This window comes from Electrophorus electricus, chromosome 6 (genome assembly GCF_041902795.1).
Source record: "Electrophorus electricus isolate QZ-2024a chromosome 6, ASM4190279v1, whole genome shotgun sequence".
In the NCBI taxonomy this organism is placed as follows: Eukaryota; Metazoa; Chordata; class Actinopteri; order Gymnotiformes; family Gymnotidae; genus Electrophorus; species Electrophorus electricus.
Window position 1 is genome coordinate 27,014,985 of NC_137502.1, and position 27,656 is coordinate 27,042,640.

A 27,656-nucleotide genomic window follows, 5' to 3' on the forward strand; every position below is an offset into this window, starting at 1 on the left:
ATTACATTTACCTGACACTTTTATCCAAAGCAAGTTACAATTATGACTGAATGCAACTTGAGCAACTGAGGGTTAAGGGTCTTGCTCAGAAATACCAGTTAATATGATAATATTGCTTTCATGTTCACTCTGGTTCATTCAAAGTAGAGTATGCATGTTGAGGACATTACAAAAGTCTCATCCTGATGTACAGAGTCCCATTAGCCTTCACATATGTATCAGAATTCTTTCTTATCACTATTTTATTGATGATATTTCTTTCCTGTCCACTCTGGTTCATTCAGAGTAAAGAGAGAGAGGGAGAGTATGAGGATACTGACAGGAAGAGCCGGTGATACGGAGGTGAGGGAGAAAAGGCGCAAACATTGATGGTTAAGACCAAGTAATGATGGTAATAATAATAATAATAATAATAATAATAATAATAATAATAATAACTTGAATTTTTTTAAAAGTAGTCCCCCAGCATGGGGTGTGGTAATTACCTTTTTTTTAAATACTTAAAAGAAATATACACATACATAAAAAGAGAGGTGAATAGGTGAGTGGAGAGGAAAAGAAGATACGAGGAGAGGAAGAAAAACATGGAGAGCAGAGAAGAGACTTAGAGAGGAGAGGAGAGAAAGGAGAGGAGGAGACAGTGCTGGAGAGGAGAGGAGAGGAGGAGACAGGGCTGGAGAGGAGAGGAAAGGAGAGGCGAGGAGGAGAAGAGAGGAGGAGACAGGGCTGGAGAGGAGAGGAGAGGAGAGGAGGAGAGGAGAGGAGGAGACAGGGCTGGAGAGGAGAGGAGAGGAGGAGAAGAGAGGAGGAGACAGGGCTGGAGAGGAGAGGAGAGGAGAGGAGGAGAGGAGAGGAGGAGACAGGGCTGGAGAGGAGAGGAGAGGAGGAGAGGAGAGGAGGAGACAGGGCTGGAGAGGAGATCAGTCGAGAGGTTAAAATGAGAGGAGACACAGCAGTTGTCCCTGATACCCTCCCACGTGTACCTGTAACACATCAGTTTCCTAAACCTCGGTCAAAATGTCTGGACTTGTCTTCATATAACAATACATAGATTTCTGGTTATATGAGTATTGCTTATAATATGCTTTATTAGTCCCTTATAACAACAACAACAACAAAAACAACAATAATTCAATCTCATGAGTTTGTGAATTCCCTTTCAATAAAGCTGTACTTTATTCATTATTCCAAAAATCAGTGCAGCGTAGTTCTAGTTTGCTCCAGTATGTGTCTATAAAATGCAATTTAAACAAGCAAACAAACAAAAAAGTGCCTGAGGTGATTAAAATCAAAATATGCATGTTGTGTAACAGTCAGCAAAAACATAAATAATAATGACAAACAGCACAAAGTTGTGCATGTCAGTGCTGTAGGACAGGACCAATAACGTGCACGCCACGCGCCCTCCGGCGTGCTGTACCTAAATACCCCTCACCACCACGTCATCGACACGGGAGGCGGCCGCGAGGTAAACGGAAGTAAAGACGTGAGGCTGAAGGCGTCCAACCTCGGTGCGCGTGATAGTGCAGTCCCGACGGCGCGAGGCCCCGCGCGAGCTCTTCAGACTGCTTCGTCGTTCGGCTTCGTTCGGACTCACGCGAGCAACTTTCGGGCTGAGAATATGAGCAGCGCGAGTAATGCGAATAACATGGCTGCACTCGTGCCCGAGATCCGGGGGCTGCGCGCCGAGGAGGTAAACGAGTCCGCCCGTGTCGGTGGTTAGGTAGATAGAAGTGGTTTGATATGTGCTTGATATTTATGGAGGTCGTGCGTAGCTAACCAGTAACTTTACATGATCAGCAAGCGGACCAGAGCCAGCGGGCTTCTTCTGTGCATTGCTGGATTCCCTGAAATCTGAAGTCAAGGCTTCTTCAATTTGCGAAGACATTTCGGACTAAAATCATATCTAGAGTTTGAATCAAATGTGCTAAGTTGTTTCACTTTGTTGGCTACGTATATTTCCGTAATACATTATTTGTTAACGTTGCACTGGTGCGTGTATTAGTTAGGAAAAGTTGTCGTAGTACCTCTGAAGTCACTATCTTTTCCCCGTTCCCTAGTGTCTCGTGATTATGTGGGTCAGATCGCGCGGTGCGTAATCGGCAGTAAATGCTGTCAGTTTGCAAGCAAGGCCGCACTTTCTTTCCATCATTTAGCCTGCTAGCTTGGTTTTGTACAGCACTGGCAAACATGAAATACATTTATTTTGTTGCTGGTATACACAACCCATGTTTCCTATATTTTACTTAATTGATGTTTTGTATCCACAAAATGTGTTACGCAGTTGAGTGTGAATGAATACTTTTATATCCCCTGCAGGATGAATCCAGAATCCTGAGAGTGAAAGTCGTTGCTGGAATTGGGCTCGCCAAGAAGGATATTCTGGGTGCCAGGTCAGTCTTACACATAAACTGTTAATCTGGTCTATCCAGGCTACAAGCTAGGGTCTATTTGTTTAACAAAGATAACATAAGTAACTTTGTGTACACTGTGACCTTGTCAGATCTGATTGTTACTAGAGGATTACTGCTTTTGTATGAAATCTAAATTTTGTACTTTTATTCTCTTCAGTGTTTTAGTTTGTATTGTTGTTCTTTGGTGACACTGCTCACAACACAGCACCACGGTCTCTGGTTTCTGAGTTTGATTTGACAGCACTGAGTTGAAACCATAAACACCTCTCAAGTGAGCACATGTTGAGAAGTCATTCTGGCAGCCTGATACCCTTCTCCATTAATCACAGGTGTCTCCTGAACAATTAGATGATGGCTTTTGTTCATTTTTGGAATTTTTTGTGTGTGTCTGGCTATGCTCACTGAGCTTGTTCCAGCCATCTTTGTTTTGGAGTGAATTAGGCCCAGTTTACTAGTGTCATTTCCTATGGAATGGTTTCCTAAGTGAAATTGTGAGGTTGTAGCCTGTACGTCCACTGGGGGGCAGCATTGTCTTCGCTGCTGTCCTTGCGAGAGCGTCTGTTCTCGTCTTCATGACCTTACTAAATTTCCCCACGGTACTCTGTGATTTCCCTGTCTAATCAAGACAAATGTTCCAGACAAATGATTTGAGAGTTAATAGATTTAACCATAAACCAGTTTTTCAGAAAGGAATAATAAAGTATTTCACATGGATGTTTTCAAACAATTGCTAATGTTTCCTTAGCAACCTAAGCAGGCTGCATGTCTTGGCATTAAAGCAAAGCTTCCCTGTTGTCTGTGGAGCCAGTTAAACCTGTCATATTACTGCATTACTACTCTTGATTGCTTTGTTTTTTATTTATATGCAGGGTTATTTGATTTTAATGTACTTCTACGCTTGCCTTTTACAGCTAAGCTGTAAAAGCATTCAGAACTGTAGTTGTTTTGGACACACAGGTCTCACTGCACCTGACCTCCAGGTGGTCACACAATCTTGTCAGCTTGTTCTCTGCTTTCGGCTGTTAAAATGGATGCTTAGCACGTTTGTATAGTTAGAGCAAACATCTGCACATATGATCTCTAAGCTTTTTGTATTTGTGCGTGTTTATATATGAAATAAAACATTCTATATCATCTTAAAGGTTTGATGGGTGTGGGAGGATTTCCCACAGGTCACACTGCATAAATAATGCGTTCAACGTCTAGTGTGTGAATTGCTTTAAACACTTAATTTCCCCTTAGTTTCCTTAACGTGTGCAACACTTTTGAAGAACCGCGATGCCATGTGATAAGCCTTTCATATGGGTTTGATCAGGTTAGGAAAGGACTCGTGTAGGATGTTGCGATGTAGGGTTCTTTACAAAGGTCTCCAGGTATGTTTGTGTTCGGAGTCCCACTTAACTAAAGCTTTGGGTGTTTACTGCCGTTATTGTCATCTGCAGTGACCCATATACGAGACTTTCACTGTATGATCCTGTAAACGGAGAACTGACCAGTCTCCAAACAAAAACCATCAAGAAGGTGAGCCATTTGTTTACTCACACCCTCAGGCTCTGAGAGATACGGTTATGTTCCATTTAAAATTTGTTATTCATTGTTTGTTTTGTTGCTTGCTTGTTTTTGTTTTTCTTCTTAAAATGTTCAGACTTTGGATCCGAAGTGGAACGAGGAATTCTTTTTCAGAGTAAGTGACTGTCTTCTCCAGATAAATATATTTACATATTTCTGTGAAAGTGCAGTTTTTATGACGTATCACTGGGGTGCCAAATTCCTGACCCTAACCCTGACCCTTACACTGACCCTAACAGTGACCCTGACCCTTACGCTGACCCTGACCCTAACACTGCCTGGGCTGGCATCTTTTTACAACACATGCCAGTGGAGAGGAACCGTCTCTGAAGGAGACTGTGACAGAGACCGTCACTTAGGAAGGTTAGATGTGTGCTCTGTCTGCCATGCCAGGGAGCTGCTCTTTTGTCTGGTGTTCAGCGCTTGCGTTTACCTCCCATCAGACCCGGGTCTAACCATCGGGTTCGAGTCCCGGCTAGGGTGGCTGCCTCCTGCCTTTATTACAGGGACCCCATCCAGCTCTGGTCCTCACTGGACGGCAGACAGACAGATAAGGAATAAAGATGCCACTGCTATTCACTTGCTACAAAACTCATAGGAGTAGCTTCTAAGCCTTGAGAAATGACTAATGATATTTGGTAAGAGGTACATAAATTATTCAGAGAGAAGTAATTAATACTTCTATTCAGTATCTGCACAGTAAATAACTAAACACTAGCAGGAGAACCTATGGCGGTGGTGATGGACTCTGTCTTTCACTACAGTCGCTGTGGCACCCGGGAATAGTGTTTTAACTCTTCAGTAGGTGTAATATGCAGATGAGCGTGTAGATATTCCAGCCAGTCATGCTCTCCAAGCTTAGCAGGTTCTCTATCCTGACAAACCTTTTTAAAACCTTTTATAAACACTTTAAAAACCTTGCTTAATGCATCTGATCTTTCCTTGATTAAACGAAACCAAATCCTCTGCATATCAGCAGCGGCCTTCCATTACCGTCCCACCATTCTCCACCTGAGGACAAGCGTCTCTGTCCCATTCCCTGTGCATGCGAGGACATGGCTACACAGGCAGGGGAAAAGATGCCGAAACCTTGCAGGCTGCCACACGCATACTGGTGTGGAGGACCGATCCAGGGTCAGCTCTAGCTTTCTGGTTTAGATCGGCCGAGAGCGAAATCGCGTTGGCCCTGCTGGCACATGTGCCTAACACACAGCACTGCTCTGATTCAAATCTTTGTTGTCTCAGGGCATTTGCCTGCAGTTTAGCTCTGTGTTCTTACTGCGTATACACACACACACACACGCACACGCAGAGCTATGTTCATTGTTCAGCTCGGGGCTGTAAGGTGTTTTTCTCAACCTCTGTGTCCTCTGAGTCTGTGGTGCTGGTTTGTTGGTGCTGTTTGGGTTTCCTCAGTTTTCACCTGCCTCTGCAGAGAGTGATGTGTTTGCATACAGGGAGAAGGGGAGGGTGCACTCAACCTCTGCACCTCCAGGCGTTTCTTTTAAAATATAATCTGCTATACATTTTGTAAATCTAGCTTTCACTGGGCTTGTGATGAAGGCAAGCAGCCAGGCCGGTCTGGAACATGCTGTCATACTCCCACTCCTTGGTTGTGCTTGAGAAAGTGGCTGGAGGACCAGATGTGATAAAGGAAGTGATTATTGCTCTTCATCACAAAGCAGAATAATGAAAAATCTCCACATTTACACTTCTGGCATTTGGCAGATGGTCTTATCCAGAGTTATGGTGCACAGGATTCAGTGTCTCTGCATATATAGTTGTACGTTCAACCTTTGTACATTTTTAGCTTTTTTCATAGAGTTTGGATTGAGAGACTCCTGCAGGTACAACTGTAGTTGCCCTCAGTGTTAGTCCAGTGGGCACTTGTGTCTGGAGGTGAGCCTCTGCAGCCCTCGTGTCCATCATCTCTAAACGAGCTGCTGTGGCTGAAAAACTGAGGCTGATGTCCTCTGGAGACTGAAGGACATTTTGGATATTATTGCTCTGGGCTTCGATGGCCCTGGGGATGGTACGGTGGATCCTGGCTGTGGTAGTGTATGCTGGACCAGCTCGGCCTAGGGGCACGGCCCCTGAGCTCCCTCAGGACTGAAACTGCCACCGACAGCGTCTGTCTGGCGCGAGTGGACGTGTCCTCCTGCTGGTTGCATCCCTCTGTGCTGTCTTTCCCGAGAAACGTGTTTTGGGTAGCGGAGCTATATTTAGAGAGCAGTGCATTAGCGGAGGTTTCCAGTTCTTGTAAGGTGAAATTGAGGGCGTCGCGTTTTCACCCAGGCGTAGATTTGCCCCCCACTGGCGCAGAGGACGGCACGGCATGGGATAGCGTTCCCAACCCCACTGGCACGGAGCATGCTTGGATACAGCAGGACCGTAAACCGAGACGTGCTTCTTTACGAGTGGGCCTGACCACCTCAGGAGTCAGAGGTTGCATGCCCAAGGCAGGGGTCAAAGGCTCCTGTTGCAGGAAGTGCCTAGGATGAGTTGTGTGGCTTAAGCTCCAGTCCTCTTGGAATGTCGTCGATGGAGCGCGATGTGTTCAGTGGCGCCATGGTTTTTACAGTCCTCCATTTGCTTTAGCACTACAGCAATCAGTCACTGAACAACCAGTCAATTAACCAATTAACTAATTGGCACATGTGGGCTCTAAACTGGGCAGTGTCAGGGCCTGTAAGGCTGGCGGCTCCTGCTTGCACTAATTTGTTCTGTCTCAGTCCTGTTTTGGCTGATTGTGCACGTTGAATTGGCATCTCGACGGTCGGCTATGAAGAAGTTTTCTGATTGGCTGCTCATTCTAAATTTGACTCAAAGCGAGATAATACAGACTTCAACTGCATAAGGCTTTTTGGTCACATTGTGGCTTGATCTACCAAGACAGACAGACGTATTTTGCAACAAGGAAAGTAATTTGGTGCTACTGTCTGTTACTTTATGTAATTTTCTGGAAGGAAGGAGCCAATCAGAACTCAGTATACTAATTATAGAAAGAGGTGGGAGCCAATCAGAACTCAGTATACTCGTTATAGGAAGAGGTGGGAGATAATCAGAACTCAGTATACTTGTTAGAAGAAGCCTGAACCTTCAGAACAAAGCTGTTGTTTCCCGAGTGCTTTTCTTTAGCGCAGGTGTATAGTGTGTGTTTGTGTGTGTGTCATCAGCTGCAGTCTGCTCGACGTGTTGAAGTGTAAATACACACAGGCGACGGCCGGCGACAGTGAGCTGAGGGCAGTGGCTCGTCAGTCTCTCCCAGTTGGCGTTAGTTCTTCAGTGTCAGTTTGGTGTGTCTCTCGCTTAAAACAGACCTACCCTGTCGGCCAGCGTCCTTAAATTGGGGAGCGCTGTAATGAGTCACTGTCCGTTAACAGTACACACGCCCTTGTGCGCACACACACACATCATCAGCTGACACTAAAGAGTCCCTCTGGAGTGAAACCACAGACTGGACACCTTCGTGTGCCCCCAGCTCACGCTTTAGTATCACTAAATCCCCCCCCCTCCTCTCTCTCTCTTTGCTGTAACCTTTAGTCACTCATACATGTTCTGCCATTTCCCCTGTCACTGATCCACACTTCATTTTAGAGTTGCAGTGATTTTGCAAATGTCTTTTGCTCTCTCGTTTTTGTTTTTTTTTTGTTTTGGATGCGCATCAGTCATTCTCCAGCGTTTTGACAGCTGGGCGCATTTGCCGCTTTACGGGTGTTCGACTGTGTCGGCTTTGCCGTTATTCGGCTCACGTGCGGCGCTCCTGTCTGTCCTGGGGCGGTGGTCCTGCATTTGTAGGAGCCCCACATGACACGGGTCCGTGCTTTCAAAACACACCCGGTCCACCTGAAGCGTGTATGACATGCAGAGGACGCTCTAGTGTTTGGCACGCAGTGCAGTGTCAGCAGGTTGTTGAACGTGCTCGCTGCGGTGATGATGTTGGGCATGACCTCTGCTGGAAGGGTTAACCCCCCCCCCCCCCCCCCAAACGCTTCATGACCAGCTAGTGATGTTTTAGCACCTACTCTGAAAATGCACCTTCGTTTAAAAGCATTAATTGTTTCCTAAGCCTAGTGTTTTATCTGACTGTGATGCCATATTTAAAAAATGTGAGTGTGCAGCTGTAATGCCACGTTGTGGCAGCGTGATGGTGAGGAACTGACCTGTTGAGAAATTTATAATTAATGAATGAATAATAATGACTGAATAATAATGAATGAATAATGGTGAAATCTGGTTGTCCCTTAGGTCCACCCGAGGAAGCATCGGCTACTTCTAGAAGTGTTTGATGAGAATCGTTTGGTATGTGCATTTTTTGTTTGTTTTTGATATTTTACATAATTATTGTACTGTAACTTCAGAGCCAGAAATCTAAATTGCATGCATGGTGTTTAGAGGATTAAAATGTGATTTCAGTGTAAATTAATTAGTGTGAATTTGTAATGTTGACTAGCTTGAGGCTTGGTGAGTCTTTCTGAATCACCCCTCATGATTTAAGACGGAAATGAATGGGGATGCGGAATCAGCTGTAGTAAAGCTGTGTTCACCAATGTTAATCACAGAAGGGTGCTCACCTGGGATCAGCTACCATGACTGCCCAGTTTGGACAGAATATTGTGATTACCTTGCAAAATTATTTTTAAAACACACTGTTGAACCACTGTGAAAAGGTTCTACATTATTTTGACCAAAAAAAAAAAAATTAAAATAAAGCAACAGCCCTATCAGCTGTCGTAGAGCGACAGAAAACTGCAGGCATTTATTTCTTTTATCGTACATGGCACCAACTAATCCCAGATCAGCACTCTTAAATGGAACAGCCTCGTAAAAAGGGCTGTGGCTGGTTCTGGCTCCGAGGCTGCTCCCACTGTTAGCTTTGGCTCCGCGCCTGAATGGTAGGCGTCCACCTGAGTGCTAATTTGCAGTGAACGGACAAGGATGACTTTTTTACCGGGCGTTGCCATAAAACGCACATGCTGGAAATGGATCATACCCGGGGGTAGTGTTAAAGCAAGAACGAAACCGGCCTGGAACTCTGTAAAAGCCTGGTGCTGTGTGACGGGGCGTTCTTTTCCCTACATCACGTATGAGCGGTTTTCCACTCCAAATCCTGGCGAAGGTTAAACAAACCCGTACACAGTGGGACTAGTGTTTTGCTTCATGGTCAATGGCATCGTTTGGCGAGAGAGGGAGCGAGAGAAAGCCCCTGTGCATGAGTCCAGCATGGGATTAACAAAGGGGAAAAGTCGCCCAAGTCATCTGACAAAGACGGCCCAACTGCGTCTTGACACGCTGCTGGATCTGAATCAACTTGATGTATGTCGGCGTTTACTCGTGTGGGGAATTTCTGACAACTGGTCAGCCGTGTCCTTCCTGAGTACATAAACTCTGATTTTCAGATGACTACTCACAGGTGATAGTGGGATTTAGTGCACCTCGATCTGTGTAGTCAGTAAACTGTTAATAAATTGCTACTTAGTAGTTTTTAGACTACTAATGGTTTTGACATGTACTGCCTTTATATTATAGTTTGTGATAATGTAAGGCAGCATTAAGTTAAGAATGATAGGTCTTATTATTGATTTACTCAATCAGAACCCCCGCCTCTGGCCACCATCTTCAGTGTCTTTCAGTGTTTTCGGTGACTCTGCCTCGTGCAGGTGTTTGTGATTACCGGCGCTGGAATGGCACTGACAGACTCGCGCACCAGGGCCATCACTGCCTGCAGCACTGCAGCTCAGGTGACGAGCACGGTGGGCCCTGGGGGCCCTGGTGCATTGGAGCTTGGGGCTGTCCAGGCCGACAGAAGACACTGCCGGGGCATTCTGTGCAGCTCTGCAGGGAGAGATTCAAGCTTCCAGCAAAATGTTTTTTGTTTTTTTTTTCCTCAGAAAACTGTTTTCCCATTCTTTCTTCAGTTGGCTTGGCAGAGGTCTCTCCCCCCCTCTCCCTCTTTCTCACTTTTTTTACGCCTTCAAAGCTGAGTCAGGCATTCATTTTTAAGCTTGCTGACTTTTAGCGGTGTGCAGAAGCTCGCCAGCAGCTTCCCAAATATTTCCACAACCCTAGTGGCTCCTGTCTACGGACACTGTTAGACACCGGTATCCTCGGATTGATACGGAATTAACCCGTTCCTCCCGATCTCCTGTAATTCTACTCGCGGTCTCCACGGCAGGCGGTCTGACCCCAGCACTCGCCAGCCGTTCCTGTTCCCCAGATTGTTGTTCTTGTGGTGAGGTGACCAGACGCCGGACCTTGTGGGGAGAGGGGGCGGGGGCTCCACTCCTGGTGCTCCGCCCCCGCTCTCACAAGGGTCTGAGGTCCGCCCCACAGCGAGGCAGGAGGGGGAGGCGGCACTGTGGGGCTTCTGCTCACCCGCTGCGGCTGCCTCCAGGAAAGCTCAAAGCTGGAGTTAATTCCAGCTCCTTAAAGAGAGAGACCACCGGGTGTTCGCTGTCACAGCACACTGCGCGGTAGAGCCACAGCTTCTCTCCAAGCCGCGTTTGACTTGCAGTGGCCGTTAGTGTCGGAGGAGCCGTGAGAGGTATGCGGCGTGTCACGGGAGCTATTTTGGCGCTGTGCAGGCGCTAACGACTGTGATCACAGCGTGGGATCCAGACCAGCTGCTCGGCCGCTCTGTGTGCCGCGGCGTTCCCCCCCCCCCACCCCACCCCCCCCCCCCCGCTTCCCTTTTCTTCGTTTTTTCTTGAATATCTTTTTCCCTGTCATGTCTGGTTTTCCGCTCGATTCAACCGGGGATTAGAGAGGCCGGATGGCGCGTCGTCTGCGCCTGCATTTTGCCACGAGGAGAAGCAACACCGACCCCTTGTCTGAGAGCTACAGCCACGGCTCGGAGGACGGCCCCGGGGCGGGCGAGCACAACCCGGCCGACGCCGCGCACCACGCCGGCTCCTTCCACGTGAAGGTGACCCCGGGGCAGCTGGCCCCCGCGCTGCCGCCTCTGTCGCCCGATTACGGCGGCTTGCAGCGGCACACCGCCGTGTTCTTGCCCAAAGTGAACAGCGGCGACGGGAGCAAGAAAAGCTCACTACAGATCTCCCTCCAGCCCTGCGTGCGGGCGGCCGAGGAGCCGGAGGCGGCGGGTCTGTGTGCCTCGGACGGAGGCTCGTGCTGCAGCAGTGCCGCCAGCGACGTGGGCTACTGCAGTGGCGGCAGCGCCGTGTTCGAGACGGACGTACTGGAGCGCAAGGCGGCGGCGGAGAAGAGCGCGTCCCGGCGCCGGCCTGGGGCTCCGCTGCGTCGCTGCACCTCACTGGTGGTGTTCCCGCAGAGTCCGTGTACCACGCCGCCAGCCTCGCCCGTCAGCCCCGTGGCTCCGCCCCTCCCTCCTCTTCCCACCCCCTCGGCCCGAGGCCCGTTCCAGACCTCGCACCAGCTGCGGCTGTCGGCGTCGGATGCACCGCAGGAGCAAGCGCAGCCAAAGGCTCCCGTAGCCTCGGCCGTCAACGGCTTGAGGCTGTCCAAGAGTGGCGGCCCGTCCGCCGAGTACCGCGATGCCAGGCCTGTCCTACACTTCAGCATCTCCGCAGAGACGACCGGAGGGCCGGAGCGAACGGAGCGGCACTCCAACATGCCGGCGCACCAGCCACCACTTCCTCCTGGGAAAGGAAGCGCGACCAGGGCAACGGTCAACGCCGACGGCTCCGAGGAGGTGGCCGGCCCGAGGGCGTGTTGTAACCCAAAGCTGCATCGCAGCTCCTCGGCCTGCCTGCTGCCCACAGGAAAGCCGTCAGCCGAGAGGAGACACCACACTTGCCCAGCTATTGGAACGGCGGATGCGTTGCAGGACATGGGGTCCCAGCATGGCCTGAAGAGGAGCGTTTCCCTGGAGGTGCCATGCTCGAACGGCGGGACGACGTGTCATGTGTTGAACACTAAACCCCTTGCTTCTATGAACGGAATGGCACACGTACACATACACGTGCGTCGGGGCAGCTCCGCCAAGGTGAAATGGGACTCTCCGAAAGACACCTGCACCGGCGATAAAGAGGATCACTTTGTTACCTGCTCTGGAGAAAGCCTCCCAGTAAGCCTTCCCGTCCTGTACGGTCCAGACAACAAGTTTGGCTCTCTCCGTTTACACGCAAAGAAAATTGGGGGTGGGGTGGGGTGGGGGGGCTCTTTTAAAGCAAGTAAAGGGGAAGTGGACAGGCGGCAACTAGAAAAATAGACCTAGAAAAATATATCTGAAATTGCGAAATCTCCAGCCGCAAGTTAGAGAAAATGTTAAACTAATTTATAGTTCCACTAAGGAAGAGCAAACTTTTTTCTGTTATTTTACAGTTGCCTGTTTGCCAGTTGCCTGTTGTTGTAGTTACTAATGGTGTACTTTGCAGTGAACATAAGTGTCTATATCGTTGTACAGTTTTGATAGACGTGTGTGCGCTATACTCTTCCCTGTAATACTCCACTCGTAAGAGTTAATGGCTTCATGCGTTTACAGTGTTTACAGAGTAAAAGCAAAACAGTGCCTTGCTTTGAAGAAGTTACTTTAGGACATGTAAAGTTAGTGTTTGTGCAGAAGTATTAGGGACTAGAAATAGTGTCTCTAATAAACTTAAAAATAAACTTAAGTGAGGAACTTGCATGTATTCAAGGCACTAACCCATGAGAGCTGACAGGCGGCTCTACACAGCCTCCGTCAAGCCAGCACATGCTAACTTCAGCATGTGCCATCGGACACTGACGCTGGCCAGAGTCATGCACTTAACAAGCCCATGTGAACAAACACTTAGAGGTGTTGGATTTCCTGACTGCCATCCTAAAGCCCCCTCCCCTCCTCTCTCTGTATCTCCTGCTTGTTTGAGATCTCGCTCTCTCTCTCTCTCTCTCTTGCTATCTCTCTTTCTGTTTCTCTATCTCTCTCTCAAAAAAAGGTTTAGAACACAATTTTGCCTCGCGGGAGGCCTCCCGCGTTAGTGAGTGTGTGTGCGCGTGTTTGTATACATGCGCGGAAGAGGGATGGGGTTCTTTTTTGTTTTTGTTTTTTAAAATTCTGTTAGCACTTGGAGTACCCTGTTTAACTATTTACCTTGGAGCTAATTATAGCTGGCCGGTGGAGCGCGCCCCAGCTGGCCGGTGAATGTGAAGCGTCAGAAATACTCTGCCTGTCTCCAGATTGTCTGGCCCCCTGTGGCCGCGATGCCCAGTGCCCTCGACTCGAATTTAATGAGAGAGGAGTGCTGTTGGCCCTTCATTCCACTGCACGGCTGACGGGGGAGTCGGGGCGGGTGTCCTGTTCCCTGTGTACTCTTCTGATGTCCTTTTTGCTCTGATGAATGTTCTGTCTCTCTCTCACCTCTCCTCTTTGCCGATATTCTTGCTGATCTCTCTTGGCGTCGCAGTCTGGCACCGTGGACGTGTTCAGCCATTACCTTTGCTGTGTCTTGGCTTTTAGAGTCTCATTTCGACATTCAGCTCCTCTTACCGTCTGTGTATATTGGGCCACTGTTTCGTGGCTAAAAGCAGTGGCCCACGGTGCCAACCTACACAGGGCTGCCACGTGACTCCCTTTCAGAGCTTATGACTGTAGACAAGGCTAGGGGTCATAAACAAAGAACGAAATCCCCATAAACAGTAGATTAATCACAACGATTTCAGCTTGCCTGGAGTCGAGGGGACATCATGGTGCATTAGTGACTATAGAGCCTAGATATGTTTAATATATGCAACAGATCTTGTGGGGGGTTTTTTTTGTTTGTTTGTTTTTGGAGGGAAGATAAGTAAACAAAATTAAGATTGTGAAATGTTGGTTTTTGGTGGACCAAATCTAAATCAGTTATTTTCAATTTTGCATATTATAGTGCGTGTGGGTGTGTGTGTGCGCGTGCGTGGGTGTGCGTATTTGTGTGTGTGTGTGTGTGTGTAAATTCCCCACTCACCCAGAGGTCTGGGAGTTTGAGGGTCCTACATAGTACCTTAGCTGTTCCCAGGACTGCACACTTCTGGACGGAGATCTCAGATGCTGTTCCTGGGATCTGTTGGAGCCATTCTCCCAGTTTGGGAGTCACAGCCCCTAGTGCTCTGGTTACAATGGGAACCACAGTTGCCTTCACCCCCACATCTTTTCTAGCTCTTCTCTCAGCCCTTGGTATTTCTTGAGCTTTTCACGTTCCTTTTTCCTGATGTTCCAATCACTCTGGATCACCACATCTATCACTATGGCCCTCTTCTGCTGTTTGTCAACCATCACTATGTACGGTTGGTTAGCCGTTACCTTCTTGTCTGTCTGTATCTGGAAGTCCCACAGCTCGGTCACTCCATCATCTTTGGGGATGTATCCCACTTAGACCTTGGAACTTACTGGTTACTGGTTTAAATCATAAACCCTAAATAAACAGTACCAGGGATGTGCTGGTATCAACAGCATGGTTTTTTCCATTGTTATCCAGCCTGGTGGCCTGGAGCAGGAGGAATGCTTTCCAACCCTGTCCCAAGATTCCAAGCTTCCTCTATCGTAAGATAAGAGAGTTGTTTCTGGCAGGGCTTTCCCAGTCCACCACAGCGCACAGCAGCCTGGCACCTGCAGGGGTCTTCCGGGAGTCTGCGACACCCGAGTTAGCTCAGCGGCTAATTGTCGAGCCTTTGCGTAGAAAAGCCAATTCTCACAGTCCAGAAGCAGACATTTAAAAAGGCACGCTAACCCCGGGAGTACCAGGTTCAGAAAATGCTTATTTAAGCAGAGTTCGTGCCTCAAAACTTTGCCCTCCATTTCTTCTTTCCTCACACGTTAACCAACGTTAGCCAGGCTAAACCGCTCTGGATAATTACACCGCATTTACCCGCTGTTTTTGTCCCGCTTTGCGCATGCGTGCTGATTGGCTACCTGAAAAAGCGCTTGCGTCTAGCGCGACAAGGACGTCTACGCTATCTGTTAACTTTTCTATAGTTAGGTATTTTACATTTTGTTGATTATGCTATGATATTAACATTAGCATTAAATAATTTCAGAGGTTGGACGTATGAATTTTAATCTGTATGGAGACTATTCTTCCATTATTGTGATGTGGAGTGTAGATTCTGAGTAAGACGGGAATCTGTCTGAGCGGCCAACTGGTTAAAAGAATGTTGTATTACTGACTCATAAAGTTGAAGTACTAATTGTGGCTAGAGGCTGTGACCCCCAAACTGGGAGAATGGCTCCAATAGATGCCAGAAACAACATACAAGATCTCTGTCCAGAAAAGTGCAGTCCTGGGAACAGTTAAGATACTTTGCAGGACCATCAAGCTCCCAGACCTCTGGTAGAAGAGCCAAGCTTGAGGAAAGAGAGACTGGCTGGGAGTGTCTCACACTCTCTCTCTCTCTCACTCACACACACACACACACACACACACACACACACACACACACACACACAGTATAAGTGTTTATGAATGACTAGACAACTGCAGGCACTATGGACATTGCATTGATATAAAGCAAGTTCTTGACATAAAATGTGTTTTTTTGAAACCATTGCATACTGGTGGATTTTGTGTTGCGGTATAGGATCAGCTCTTGTAGGGCCCCCATCTGTTTAGTGTGCACAAACAAATTTTAGAGCAATTGTATTCGAGTGCTGGTCTTATTCACACTTTAAACAAAACCAAATATCTACTTAGTCTTCGGTTAAGATGGTTATTGTGTCGACTTTTGGTTTTAAGTATGTTAGAGTATTCCTTTAATGGGAGTCTCTTTGGAAGTTTGGTTTGGACGGTACAGGCGCTCTCCATTTGGTGTTTGTACTGTTCACAGCTCAGAGTCGGAGGTGGGCGGGGCCTCGGAGGAGGGCAGCACTGTGGTTTGTCATGCAGTTACAGCAGGTCTGCTTAGGCCATGAGAAGGCTACCAAGAAGGCTTTTCCCCCTGTGGACAAAACACGGGTGTTGTGCTGGTTTGGTAGCTTCTGTCTGGGTATGACAGATGCTTTTCCCTGCCAGTGTGGTGCTGTGTAACAGAGAGAACAGAGAGACTCCTTCTTGATGTGCAGGAGATTTTGCGGTCTGTTTTAGAGTATTGTGCTCACACTGCTGTAACAATACAAAAATCACTAGATTGTTGTTTAATTGTTTAATGGGTTTGTTGAGGAGTTTATGTGGATAGTTTGGTCTTGTGGTAGGAAAGGTGACCCCCCCCCCACTCCACCCCACTCCATCCAGCATTTCTGTGTTTATTGAGTTTCCAGCAGCGCAAACACAAGCGTAAACACAACCAACTCCGGGCCGTCCGTGCCGTGTACTCTGAGCGTCAGTGGCGTGTTGGCATATGAAACAACAGTATCCAAACGGGATCTGAAAGCAGGTGAAATGTTTACTGTTTTTATCATGGTAGTCACAGTGGTGACCGGGGTCATGGGATCACATGCAGGCGGAGCCGAGACGACGGCACCTGGAGCTACGGCTCACCTGAGAGGCACGTGGCATGTCCTGCACTAGATGGTAAAATGGTCCCCGCAATGACTGGCCGAGTCGTTCCAGGAAGAGAAACAGGGCAAAGGTGTCTGGGCAAGGCGGGGGTGGGGGTTCAGGTAAGAAGTTAAAGTTTACTTTTTAAACCTCGAGTCCTGTGATCTCCCCTCAGACGCGGGATGACTTCTTGGGTCAAGTGGATATTCCTCTGCACCAAATACCAGTGAGTTACTGTGCTGCTTCTGTCTCGTGCGTGCGTGTGTGCGTCTGCGTGTGTGTGCGTCTGCGTGTGTGTGCGTCTGCGTGCGTGCATGCGTGTGCATCCCATGGTCCCTGCTGGGAATTTCTGAACGCAAAGCCCAACCCTCCCCCAGCTCTTCCAGCCTTTCAGCAGATGTTGGGCAGTACCGAGGAAGAGTTTCTGCTCATATTTCCACCCTGCATCTGAACACTGAAGCCCTTATTTGGCCCAGGTTGGCTTTGCAGCACCAGCTGCTGTTGTGTAAATTACGACGACACCTTCCATCACAACTGTGGTGATTATTGTCAACATGGTCATAAATATTTACACGCATGCTTATGATGAGGCTCAGGGTTTGCGGCTCGTTTTCTGTGTAATAAAGCATACATGTGTAACCTTTCTCGTTCTGCTGTTTCAGACAGAGGCTCCAGGCTCTGAGAGACCATACACATTCAAAGATTTCCTTCTGCACCCCAGAAGGTCTGCAATGTTTCTTTAACTGCTAGTTTACTTTTTTCTTTGTTTTGTTTTTGTGACCTTTCATGCTCTGATTTCGAGTGCGTTCGCTTGTAACTGGACTGTAATAGTACATTTGTTTATTTGTCTGTCACACATTTCATGCAGTCACAAGTCGAGGGTCAAAGGTCACCTGAGGCTGAAGATGACGTACCTACCGAAGAGCAGTGGCTCGGAGGAGGAGTTGCCCGAGCAGACCGAAGAGATGGATGTAAGATGCCCGTTCAGATACTGTTCAGATACCGTTCGTATTGTGTTCTGATGCTGTTGCTGATTGCCTTACTGGAGCCCGATATGTTCCGCATGTAGCACATGCATATCTGACCATTTCCACAAAGTCTAACAGCATTGCAGCACATGGGGACCGGATCAGGTTGGGCCAGGTCAGCACCACAGTCCCAGGTCCACTTAAAAAGCTCCTCTGGTATTCCATGAGCTGTGAATGAGCCTCACAGTACCGTAATGCTGTGTTTAGAAACACCAGTTCAGAACATACAACCAAATCCCCTTAAACCCGAATCATATACAATGTCACGTGTGAAGAAGCTTGTAAGTTAGTACGTATCCGAGATGCACCAAACACTGATGTTCTATCGTATGTCGGCTTCTGAATCGTTCCAAAAGCGAACTGATTCAAATTAGTTATTCAAACTTTGTTATTTACAATTCACTTTAAACTGGAAGGTAGAATGGATAAGGATGAGGTGCGTGTCTTTTGGACACATGGTTTTGGCATACTGAGCCTTGGGTGAGAGTTCTGGGAAGAAGTCAGCATCTCCAGTACTGTCCTCTGTCGTGTTCATGACAGAGATAGGAGGCCCATTTTGGAAGGACTTGGCACTGATTGTCTTTTTTTGTTTCACAGCCCGGCTGGGAGTTCCTGGAGAATCAGGAGCTATGTGGGCCGCTCCACACGCAGCAGCTGCCTGCACTGCCCCCTGGCTGGGAGGAGAGGCAGGACAATCTCGGCCGTACTTACTATGTCAACCATGAAAACCGCACCACCCAGTGGTCCAGACCCACTATACAGTAATGCCAGCTACACATCACATGCTCTCGCTCTCACTGTGTGTGTGTGTGTGTGTGTGTGTGTGTGTGTGTGTGTGTGTGTGCGCGCGCACGCCTGCCTGCGTGCACAGGCAGGGAAACGTGTTGTTCATGTAATAATGTTGTTCATTGTGTGTGTTGTGTAATATCTCTGGATCTGTTATTGGCTTTGTAATCATTCTAATCTTAACATCATGGTCCTGCTCACAGAGTCTAATTCTGAGATGCTTCGTAATTAGGTCATTTTCTGCATGCTTGTAATGTGCGGCTGCCCTAATGGAATATGTCATTATACGTGGAACAGGCCTCGGTCTTTACGTCTTACGTGCTACTGTACAATGAAAAGTTTATGGGTTTATACAAGTGACACTGAGACTTTAAACGTGTGTGTGTGTGTGCATGCGTGTGTGTGTCAGGGATGTGCAGAGAGAGGCAGAGCAGACACACAGCACACACACCCAGCACCCGTTCATCACACGCAGACAGATCTCTGAACATGAGGAAACCAGCGACCCAAGGGAGTCCCCTGAGGTACATGCACACACGCACATGTATATACATACACGCATACATGCACATGCTTGCTCGCACACGTGCACACACAAACACTCCCCTTTGTCTTTGTTGGCTCAACAAAGCCAGTTCTCTTTTGTTTGCTGTACACTGAAGACATTTAGATTTGAGCTGGAAAGATGAACATGACACTATAGACGGGAATTTCATCTTTTATTTCCTGATATTTGTATCAGGATACACAGCTCGCCACATGACACTGCTTAGTCGTCTACTCATATAATGTATCCTAGCCAGTACAGTAGGATGGAGTCAAAAATACTGTTGAACTAGAATACTGATCAATACAGGAATCAATGCTGATACTTAGACATACAAAATGAACATAACTGCTATATCAAACAATGATGAGTGCAATACCAATCAATACCAAACAATGCCAGTCAATACTAATTAATACCATACAATACTAATCAATACCAGTCAATACTAATCAATAAGTGCTAGAAGCAGTCATCTGTGGTAGCAAAGCGTCCAATTTTAGGTGAGCAAAAGTTTTAAAAAAAAAAGAAAAAAAGAGAGAAGCAGACAATCCTGAAGTGAGTTTAAATAAATCGCACTTCATCGTTGTTTGCATCAAGCCCAATGATTCGTGGACCTCAGGGATGAGTGGTTTGTGTCTTCTGATGTCCAGTGACTCTGTAATGGCTGTGAGCAAGCATTCTGTCTTTTCTAGCTTTTCCCTCACACACAGATGTCTGTCCTACATGGTGGTTTTGTCCTTTTGTGTTCACAAACCAAACCCAGGAATCAAAGCAAGTGAATGTGTTTATTCATTTATTCACACAGAGGTCAGAGACGTCTGTTAGTCAGACATTCAAACAAAAGGTGCCACATTCTGAACTGTTTAACGGGTCTAGATGTAAATTATCAGGAAGCAGAAGCTGAAATCAGTCTGTAGTATCTGCAGTAATACACAAAACTGGGCCTGTCCCTGCAGAACTCTCACACTCTCAGAGGAGTGTGTGCCCATGAACATGTGGGACTTTTATCTACGCGCTCTGCCCTCTACTGAAGATCGTGCGTGTGTGTTTCCTAGAGCTGGGAGATCATCAGTGAGAATGACAGCACTCTGTACAGCAGTCAGAACCAGAACCAGAACCAGAACTCTCCTCTTCCCCTCTCTCCTCTGAGATTCACTTTCTGCGAGGATTTCAACAGACTACAGACTACAGACTACAGTACTGACAGACACGCCTGTCTCACGGTGACTCCTTACACTCCTTAAGCACGTGCACACCACACACACACACACACACACACACACACACACACACACTCACCCCACAGTCGTTCTACCATTTAGCAAGTCTATTCTTAAATGGTATGTTTGTGTGATTGTGTATGTGCACGTGTGTGTGTTTTAGCCGCAGGGTCACGGTAGTCGGAGGGGGAGTCTCCAGATGCTGGCAGTGGAGGAATACCCAGTTCATCCCATGGTGAGTCTCCGTCAAGCCCACAGACTCTTCCTCTCTCACTCTTCCTCTCACAGACTCTTCCTCACACACACTGATTCTTCCTCCCACACACTGTTCCTCACACTGGTCTGGAGTCAGGTATGAAGGTTGAAGGGCTGATTTGGCTTCCACAGTGTTTGTAGGTGTCCTGTTATGGGGAGATGACGTCCTCACTATCACCCTTCTCAACGTCCCCAGCTGCAGCACACAGAGAAGTGGATCAACAGACATGCTGTATTTACTGACCACACACACACGTGCACTGCGTGGATCAACAGACATGCTGTATTTACTGACCACACACACACACACGTGCACTGCGTTTCCTGATCTCACTGCTGGGTTGGTGAAGCTCATCCGTCATTCCTTTTCTTTTTTCCTATAAGGATGTGTGACTGCTAATCTCTCTCTCTCTCTCTCTCTCTCTCTCTCTCTCTCTCTCTCTCTCTCTCTCTCTCTCTCTCTCTCTCTCTCTCTCTCTCTCTCTCTCTCTCTCTCTCTCTCTCTCTCTCTCTCTCTCTCTCTCTCTCTCTCTCTCTCTCTCGCGCTCCCCAGATGGTGCCCACTACCCCGGGTTTGCCCCCAGGCTGGGAGCAGAAACGGGACAGCAAGGGACGGGTTTATTACATCAACCACAACAGCAGAACCACTACATGGACACGGCCGCTAGTTCAGGTAGGGCACACACGCCCAGCCCGTAGGTCAGTTATGAGGGTAGTTGTTGCAGTGGTAACACTGAGCACCGTCCAAATTCTCCTTCAGCTCATCCAGCCAGCAGAGGCAAGTCCGACGGCAGTCGCCGGGGGCGTCCATTCCCAGAGCCCGACGGTGTACACCCCGCCCCTTCTCTCGCCCGACACCTCCCCTCTACACTCCCCCGGCCCCCCACAGTCCCCCGGCCCCCCACAGTCCCCCGGCCCCCACCACACACACACGTTTGAGTATGCGGGCTGCATGCCAGCTGGGTGGGAGGTGCGTAGCGCCCCCAGCGGACGACCTTTCTTCATTGACCACAACACCAAGACCACGACCTGGGTGAGTGTGTGTGTGTGTGTGTGTGTGTGTGTGTGTGTGTGTGTAAATGTGGAGGAAGCTACATCAGAGGTGGTGATTTTTTTTTTTTTTTTTTTTTTTTTTTTTTTTTTTTTTTTTTTTTGTTTAATCCTCCTCTTTAGTAGGTGAGATTGGTCATGATTACCCAGATCTGACAATCCGAAAACTCCTTTATTAAAGCTCTCATTTGCATGTTAGAGTGCATCACTGAACATCACTTCCTGTCTCTGCCTCCCTGTTTCCTGCGCACGTGCAGGATGACCCCAGGCTGAAGATTCCGGCCCACGTGAGGAGACGACCTTCACTTGACCCCAATGACCTGGGACCACTACCGGTGAGGGCAAAGAGGTCATAATTCAATTTAAGTAGTTTGAGATTAAGGAGGAAATGAGATTCACCCCAAAATGTGTGTGTGTGTATGTGTGTATGTGTGTATGTGTGTATGTGTGTATGTGTGTGTATGTGTGTGTATGTGTGTGTATGTGTGTGTATGTGTGTGTATGTGTGTGTGTATGTATGTGTGTATGTATGTGTGTATGTATGTGTGTATGTGTGTGTGTATGTGTGTGTGTGTGTTCTCCTGTAGCCCGGCTGGGAGGAGAGGGTTCACAGTGATGGGAGAATCTTTTACATTGATCACAGTAAGCGCACATAGACACACACAGACACAACATGGAAACAGTTTGACAGTGTGGTGAGCTGGTTCTGCTCTTCCCCAGACACTAAGACTACGCAGTGGGAGGACCCCAGGCTGCAGAGCTCTGCCATCACAGGACCAGTGAGTTCATAGTTTTCCAAAAAGCAAATTAGCTCCATGGCTACAGGGAATTCTCAGGGAATGGAAGAGTCTGTGCTCACCGCATAGACGCACATTTCTTGCTCCTGAACTTACAACACGTGCTCTGCACAGTGTCCTAGATTCTGACACAGCTCAAGACAGTCATGGGAGCTGCGTTGTGCACTACACAGGTGTGGGTGAGCGGTAATGACTCTTAGACCCGTGTCTCTGCTGGTCTGTTCCAGGCTGTGCCTTACTCCAGAGACTACAAACAGAAGTACGAGTACTTCCGCAAGAAACTCAAGAAGCCAGTAAGGCCCATTCCATTCCACTGTTTGTTTGTTTTGATCTCAAAACAGGTGGCATCGTTATTTGAATATGTATCTCCTCCTTTGTCTTTTCTCCTTTTATCTTTGTCGGTCGTCTCCAGGCAGACATCCCGAATCGTTTTGAGATGTCAGTGAGACGGAATGCCGTGCTGGAGGATTCCTACCGGCCCATCATGTCTGTCAAGCGGCCAGACCTCCTCAAGGCCCGCCTCTGGGTGGAGTTTGCAGGAGAAAAAGGCCTGGACTACGGGGGTGTGGCCCGAGAGTGGTTCTTTCTCATCTCCAAGGAGATGTTCAATCCTTATTATGGGCTGTTTGAGTACTCTGCCACGTAAGTAATGAATTTCGTTTTACAGACCTATGGGGTATTTTAGAGGTGTTGGCGTTGTTTTACAGATGTTGGGGTAGGTTCACATATGTAGGGGTATTTTTACAGGTGTTGGAGTAGTTTTACAGACGTAGGGGTATTTTTACTGTTGTTGGGGTAGTTTCTACTTGCAGATTATCCCTAGATCTGGACTTTATCAAACTATTAGTGGACAATCTCTGTGGAGAAGCGTCTTTTTAAGTGTAGTGTTATTGAAACAGTAAGACAACCAACCAGCTAATGAGTTTAATTAGTGAAATTCAGCCTATTATTTACTAAGTTTACTATTATAGGAGATTTTTCCAATAGTTGATCTGACCATGTGAATGAAAAGATGGATGTGTGACATGACTGCACTGAGCCAGCCTTGCTGTAGGGGTTTGAAACCCCTAGTGTCAGAGTGGTTGTGAAAGGCAGTGTGCTGCTCTTGCAGGGATAACTACACACTTCAGATCAATCCCAACTCAGGCCTCTGTAACGAGGATCACCTCTCCTACTTCAAGTTCATCGGGCGCGTGGCAGGAATGGCAGTGCACCATGGGAAACTGCTGGATGGTGGGTGGCATGCATGGTTTGCTGCTTTGTTTGTGATGTTCTGAATGTTTATGTATTTATTGTTTTGTTTGTTTGTTTTTATCTATAGCATTTTTTATTCGCCCATTCTACAAAATGATGTTGCAGAAGCCAATCACATTGCACGATATGGAATCTGTGGTAAGTAATATGGAATCTGGGGTGAGTGATGTGGGATCTGTGTTTTGGGGGATAGAAGTACCTCTTGGATGTTTAATGTACGCGTCACACTTCACCTAACATATATGCTCTAGTAAAGTCACTGAAGAGTGTGTGTGTGTGTGTGTGTGTGTGTGTGTGTGTGTGTGTGTGTGTGTGTGTGTGTGTGTGTGTGTGTGTGTGTGTGTGTGTGTGTGTGTGTGTGTGTGTGTGTGTGTGTGTGTGTTATTCCAGGACAGTGAGTATTTTAATTCTCTGAAATGGATCTTAGAGAATGATCCCACTGACCTGGACCTGCGCTTCACTATCGATGAGGAGCTTTTTGGACAGGTGCGGCCTCTGACCTGCTGTTTTGAGAACAGTGTTACTGTTTTCTTTCTAACGGTCAAAGTCAGGATGTATTCAGGAGCAGCTGGTCCTGAATCTGTAAAAAGGGAAGACCAGAATCATGCAGATGGAGACCTCCCATTAAAAGATCTGAAATTAGTTTGATAGGTATAAAATATTTAGCAAAACTACTTTTCAAAAGTTGGAAAGTGTTTTCCAAAGAAACGCTAATAGTCTCCTAATATAGCTTTATTTCTAGGTTAGAATGGCCAGAAGATTCAAAATGAGAAAATGAGTCAATGTTGTAAAGTGTAGTCTTGATGTAAACGTTCAGTAAAGGCTGACTGGATCATTTCAGTGTTAAATGCTCCTAACAATGTGTTGTTCTTAGACACACCAGCACGAGCTGAAACCAGGGGGTACCGACATTGTTGTGGACAACAGCAACAAGAAAGAATACATCCAGTAAGAGCCCCCTTGTGGTAACAGAAGGAACTGCATGCAGTCTTCTCATATGCCTGCAATTACAGTACAGTGCTCTAAGGAATGTTCCTTGTTTTTCTGTGGTTCTTGAATGTTAACACAGAACCACGGGCCACTGATTAAACCGTGGTCATCACCGTGAAAGATCTTTGTAGTGTGATGAGTCCTGTTTTTGGAGTCTTGGTCTCACTGGTGCAGGATAACGTGCTGTTGCACGGCCGTAATGACTGTGATCTAATCTGGACTGTGTTTTCCAGCCACGTGATGCAGTGGAGGTTCGTGAATCGGATTCAGAGGCAAATGAGCTCCTTCAAGGAGGTAAAGGTCATGTTCACTGAGCACGGTTCGCTGAGCATGGATCACACACATCCACACTCCTGTGATTTTGTTGCAGTTTTCTTGGGGTTTTGCCCTCCAGTTTCAGACTGTTATAAACTCTTCCTTAAAATGCTTCCTGTAATAACCTGTAATTGTTAGAGCCTGTAATGCTTCTGGTTGGATTAAAAGGTGACTTACAGCCGTGAGTCTTACTCTGTCTCATGTGACCCCTGCAGGGCTTCTACGAGCTCATCCCGCAGGATCTCATTAAGATCTTTGATGAGAACGAGCTGGAGGTGAGACCTGCGTCTGAGAGGACGAGGTGCTTCTGTAATGTGCAGTGAAGGGTGCAGTGACCACTTCAGACTGAGAGTGACCACCCCTCCCTCTTTCCCCCCTCTCTTTTTCCCTCTCTCTCTCCCTCATCCCCTTTTCTATCTTTCACTCTTGTTTTTCCTTCTTTCTTTCTTGATCACTCCTCCATGACCCACCCTTTCTCCAGTTGCTCATGTGTGGTTTGGGAGATGTGGATGTGAATGACTGGAGAGAGAACACCAAGTATAAGAACGGCTACGCGGCCAACCAGCCTGTCATCCAGTGGTTCTGGAAGGTGAGTGTAGTCTCTCCTACAAACCAAGTCTCCATGTCGTCAGGCTCATCCTCACAGGCTTGACGCCGCCCCTCCACTCAGCAGAAGTTGCTGTATTTTTTTTGGAGGTCTGGGCAATGTAGAAGAGTGCAGACAGTGAAAGCTCCTCATTTCCAGACTTGGAGAAGTTTGGAAGTCCAGATGGTATTTTTTTGAAAATGGATGGATATTTCTTGTCAAAGACTGCTTATACCAAACTGAAACAAAGCCCCTCAGTCTGTAGATGTCCTTGCACTAGTATGGTGTGCCTTTGCTGGTTAACTGTCAGTAATTATATAGATTAGGTGTAAAATGGACTCCTTCATCTTTTTTTTTTCTCTCTCTTCCAGACTGTTCTGCTAATGGATGCCGAGAAGCGAATCCGTCTGCTCCAGTTTGTCACAGGCACATCCCGTGTGCCGATGAACGGATTCGCCGAGCTCTACGGTCAGTCCTGCCCTCCTCTTACCGTCTGTCACTTGGTCAAGCCTTAAATTGAAGGTGTAACCAACTACAAACCTTTAACTTCCAGTCTGCTGTGGAGACAAGCCTGTTCTCCATTTAAAACAAGGAAAAATAATCATTTATACAAACTTCACAGAATTCTCCAGAAGGCGTGCTGATACGGAACTGTGCAGTAGCAGGCTTGAGGAAAGGTTCTCATGTGCGCGTGTGCCTCTGTCTGTCTGAAGCTAGGGAAACATGGTGAGCTTAAACAGCTTTTAACGTGTGAACGTTGTGCGGTTGACTGTGTGTGCTCAGGGTCGAACGGGCCTCAGTTATTCACAATTGAGCAGTGGGGAACCCGAGACAAGCTGCCCAGAGCCCACACGTGGTGAGTAGAGCTGCACCCATCACTGCACACCTGCCTCTCTGTGCTGTAGAATCGTAAATCAAATATTCTCTCTCTCTCTCTCTCTCTCTCTCTCTCTCTCTCTCTCTCTCTCTCTCTCTCTCTCTCTCTCTCTCTTTCTTTCTTTGTCTTTCAATTTATATCTGTATTTCCCTTTCTGTCTCTCTCAATGTCACTCTGTTTGTTTCTCTCTCTCTTTTTCAGCTTTAACCGTCTGGATCTGCCTCCATATGAGTCATTCGAGGATCTCCGGGAGAAGCTGCACATGGCAATCGAGAACGCGCAGGGCTTCGACGGGGTCGACTAAGGTCGGCACCGCCTGGCTGTGGCCACACTGCCAGCCCATGGAGGTGGCACCTGGCCTGCCAGGTCAGGAGGAAGCGGGCGAGGCGGGCGAGGCGGGCGAGGCGGGCGAGGCACACACGCCACTCGGAGACGAAGCTTAAAGGTTTAGACTCGGTCACAAGAGTGTGGACCGAAACCCGATTTTTCTCGCCTCGAGGAAGAACTGCACGTTGATATCACTACTTACAGCTCTGTATCATGAGCATTTATGTTTATGAAGTTTACAGAAATTAAGTTTGCTTTTGTACATCAAGTCCAAATAATTATGTATGTATGAATGAATAAATATCTAGAGATTTTACCTTATGTATTTTGGGCAAAAAACGTTATATATTGCACATTTGTCTAAGCTTTTTTAAGGACATTCTATATCCATATTATATTGTGAAATGGACACAATTTCAGCATAGTTTAGTTTCTACAGCTTGTAAAACGTGATCGTTTAGTTGCTTTATAGTTGTAGGTCTTTACAGAAGTTGACAAGTCATGATCTGGCTGTGGATCTGAGCGGGAGGTTAGCTGGGTTACATCCAGGGACATGGTCCCCTGTCTCTGCAGAAGCAGCTGTAGTCACCTAAGACACCCAAACGTCTCTGTGTTTCGTGGTAATTTATTCTTTATACACACTTTAAATTTGTTTACATTAATTTTATTTGCTAATGGCCCACTTTAGAAAACTTTTGGTCTAAAGTCAACTTTTCTTAATATCTAATTTTGTACTTTTATGGTCTTTTTGAAGGTCTTTAAAAAGTAAAAGAAGGAACGGTAATGAAGTCTTAACAGTGTCTTGGTCTTTGCCAGTGGGCTCATTCACACTTCGTGTTTGATTCTGAGAGAAATCATCAGCTTTGCCTGTCTATCAGATGTGGGTGAATGTTTACATGGACAGTGGTGAACACATGCACATTCGTTCTCTAGTACTTTATCTGACTGTTAAATTTAAAATGCCTTCACCTGTCTTGAATGAGTAATCACTGCGTTATAAGGTGAATTCGGGAGGCGTTAGCGGAGCTGTTCTTAACTTCACGGAGTATTTTTCGTTAGGAGCTTTAAGCAGAGGAGCATTGTTATTAACTGAACAGTGTCAGGGGTGATATGCCTTTAATCTGTGATGAATCATAATGGTTTAAGCAGCTGGATGCCGGTGTTGATGGCAACACAATTTCAGGTAAAAAAAAAAAAAAAAAGGCTAAAAATAAAAATCAGTGGAAATGAA

At 47.1% G+C, this 27,656-nt stretch overlaps 1 protein-coding gene across 4 annotated transcripts; it reads left to right on the forward strand.

Annotated features, from left to right (window-relative positions):
* The first annotated feature begins 1,462 nt into the window (after positions 1-1,462).
* Positions 1,463-27,656, forward strand: nedd4a (NEDD4 E3 ubiquitin protein ligase a). Of its 4 annotated transcripts, XM_035525125.2 has the most exons (29): positions 1,463-1,693; positions 2,320-2,393; positions 3,857-3,935; positions 4,060-4,098; positions 8,232-8,285; positions 16,566-16,616; positions 17,053-17,114; positions 17,259-17,361; positions 18,016-18,179; positions 18,614-18,728; positions 19,810-19,977; positions 20,138-20,209; positions 20,783-20,902; positions 20,990-21,262; positions 21,537-21,614; positions 21,867-21,921; positions 22,000-22,058; positions 22,304-22,369; positions 22,489-22,718; positions 23,188-23,309; positions 23,398-23,468; positions 23,721-23,816; positions 24,205-24,278; positions 24,554-24,614; positions 24,851-24,910; positions 25,117-25,224; positions 25,593-25,689; positions 26,005-26,077; positions 26,300-27,220. In XM_035525125.2, exons 1-29 carry the CDS (start codon positions 1,622-1,624, stop codon positions 26,400-26,402), a joined length of 2,799 nt encoding a protein of 932 aa, XP_035381018.1. In that variant the 5' UTR covers positions 1,463-1,621; the 3' UTR covers positions 26,403-27,220. The 4 variants fall into 4 exon arrangements, with proteins under 4 accessions (XP_035381018.1, XP_035381019.1, XP_035381016.1 ...); XM_035525126.2 differs by lacking the exon at positions 16,566-16,616; XM_035525123.2 differs by lacking the exons at positions 1,463-1,693; positions 2,320-2,393; positions 3,857-3,935; positions 4,060-4,098; positions 8,232-8,285 and adding an exon at positions 8,318-12,030 and having other exon boundaries at positions 26,300-27,656.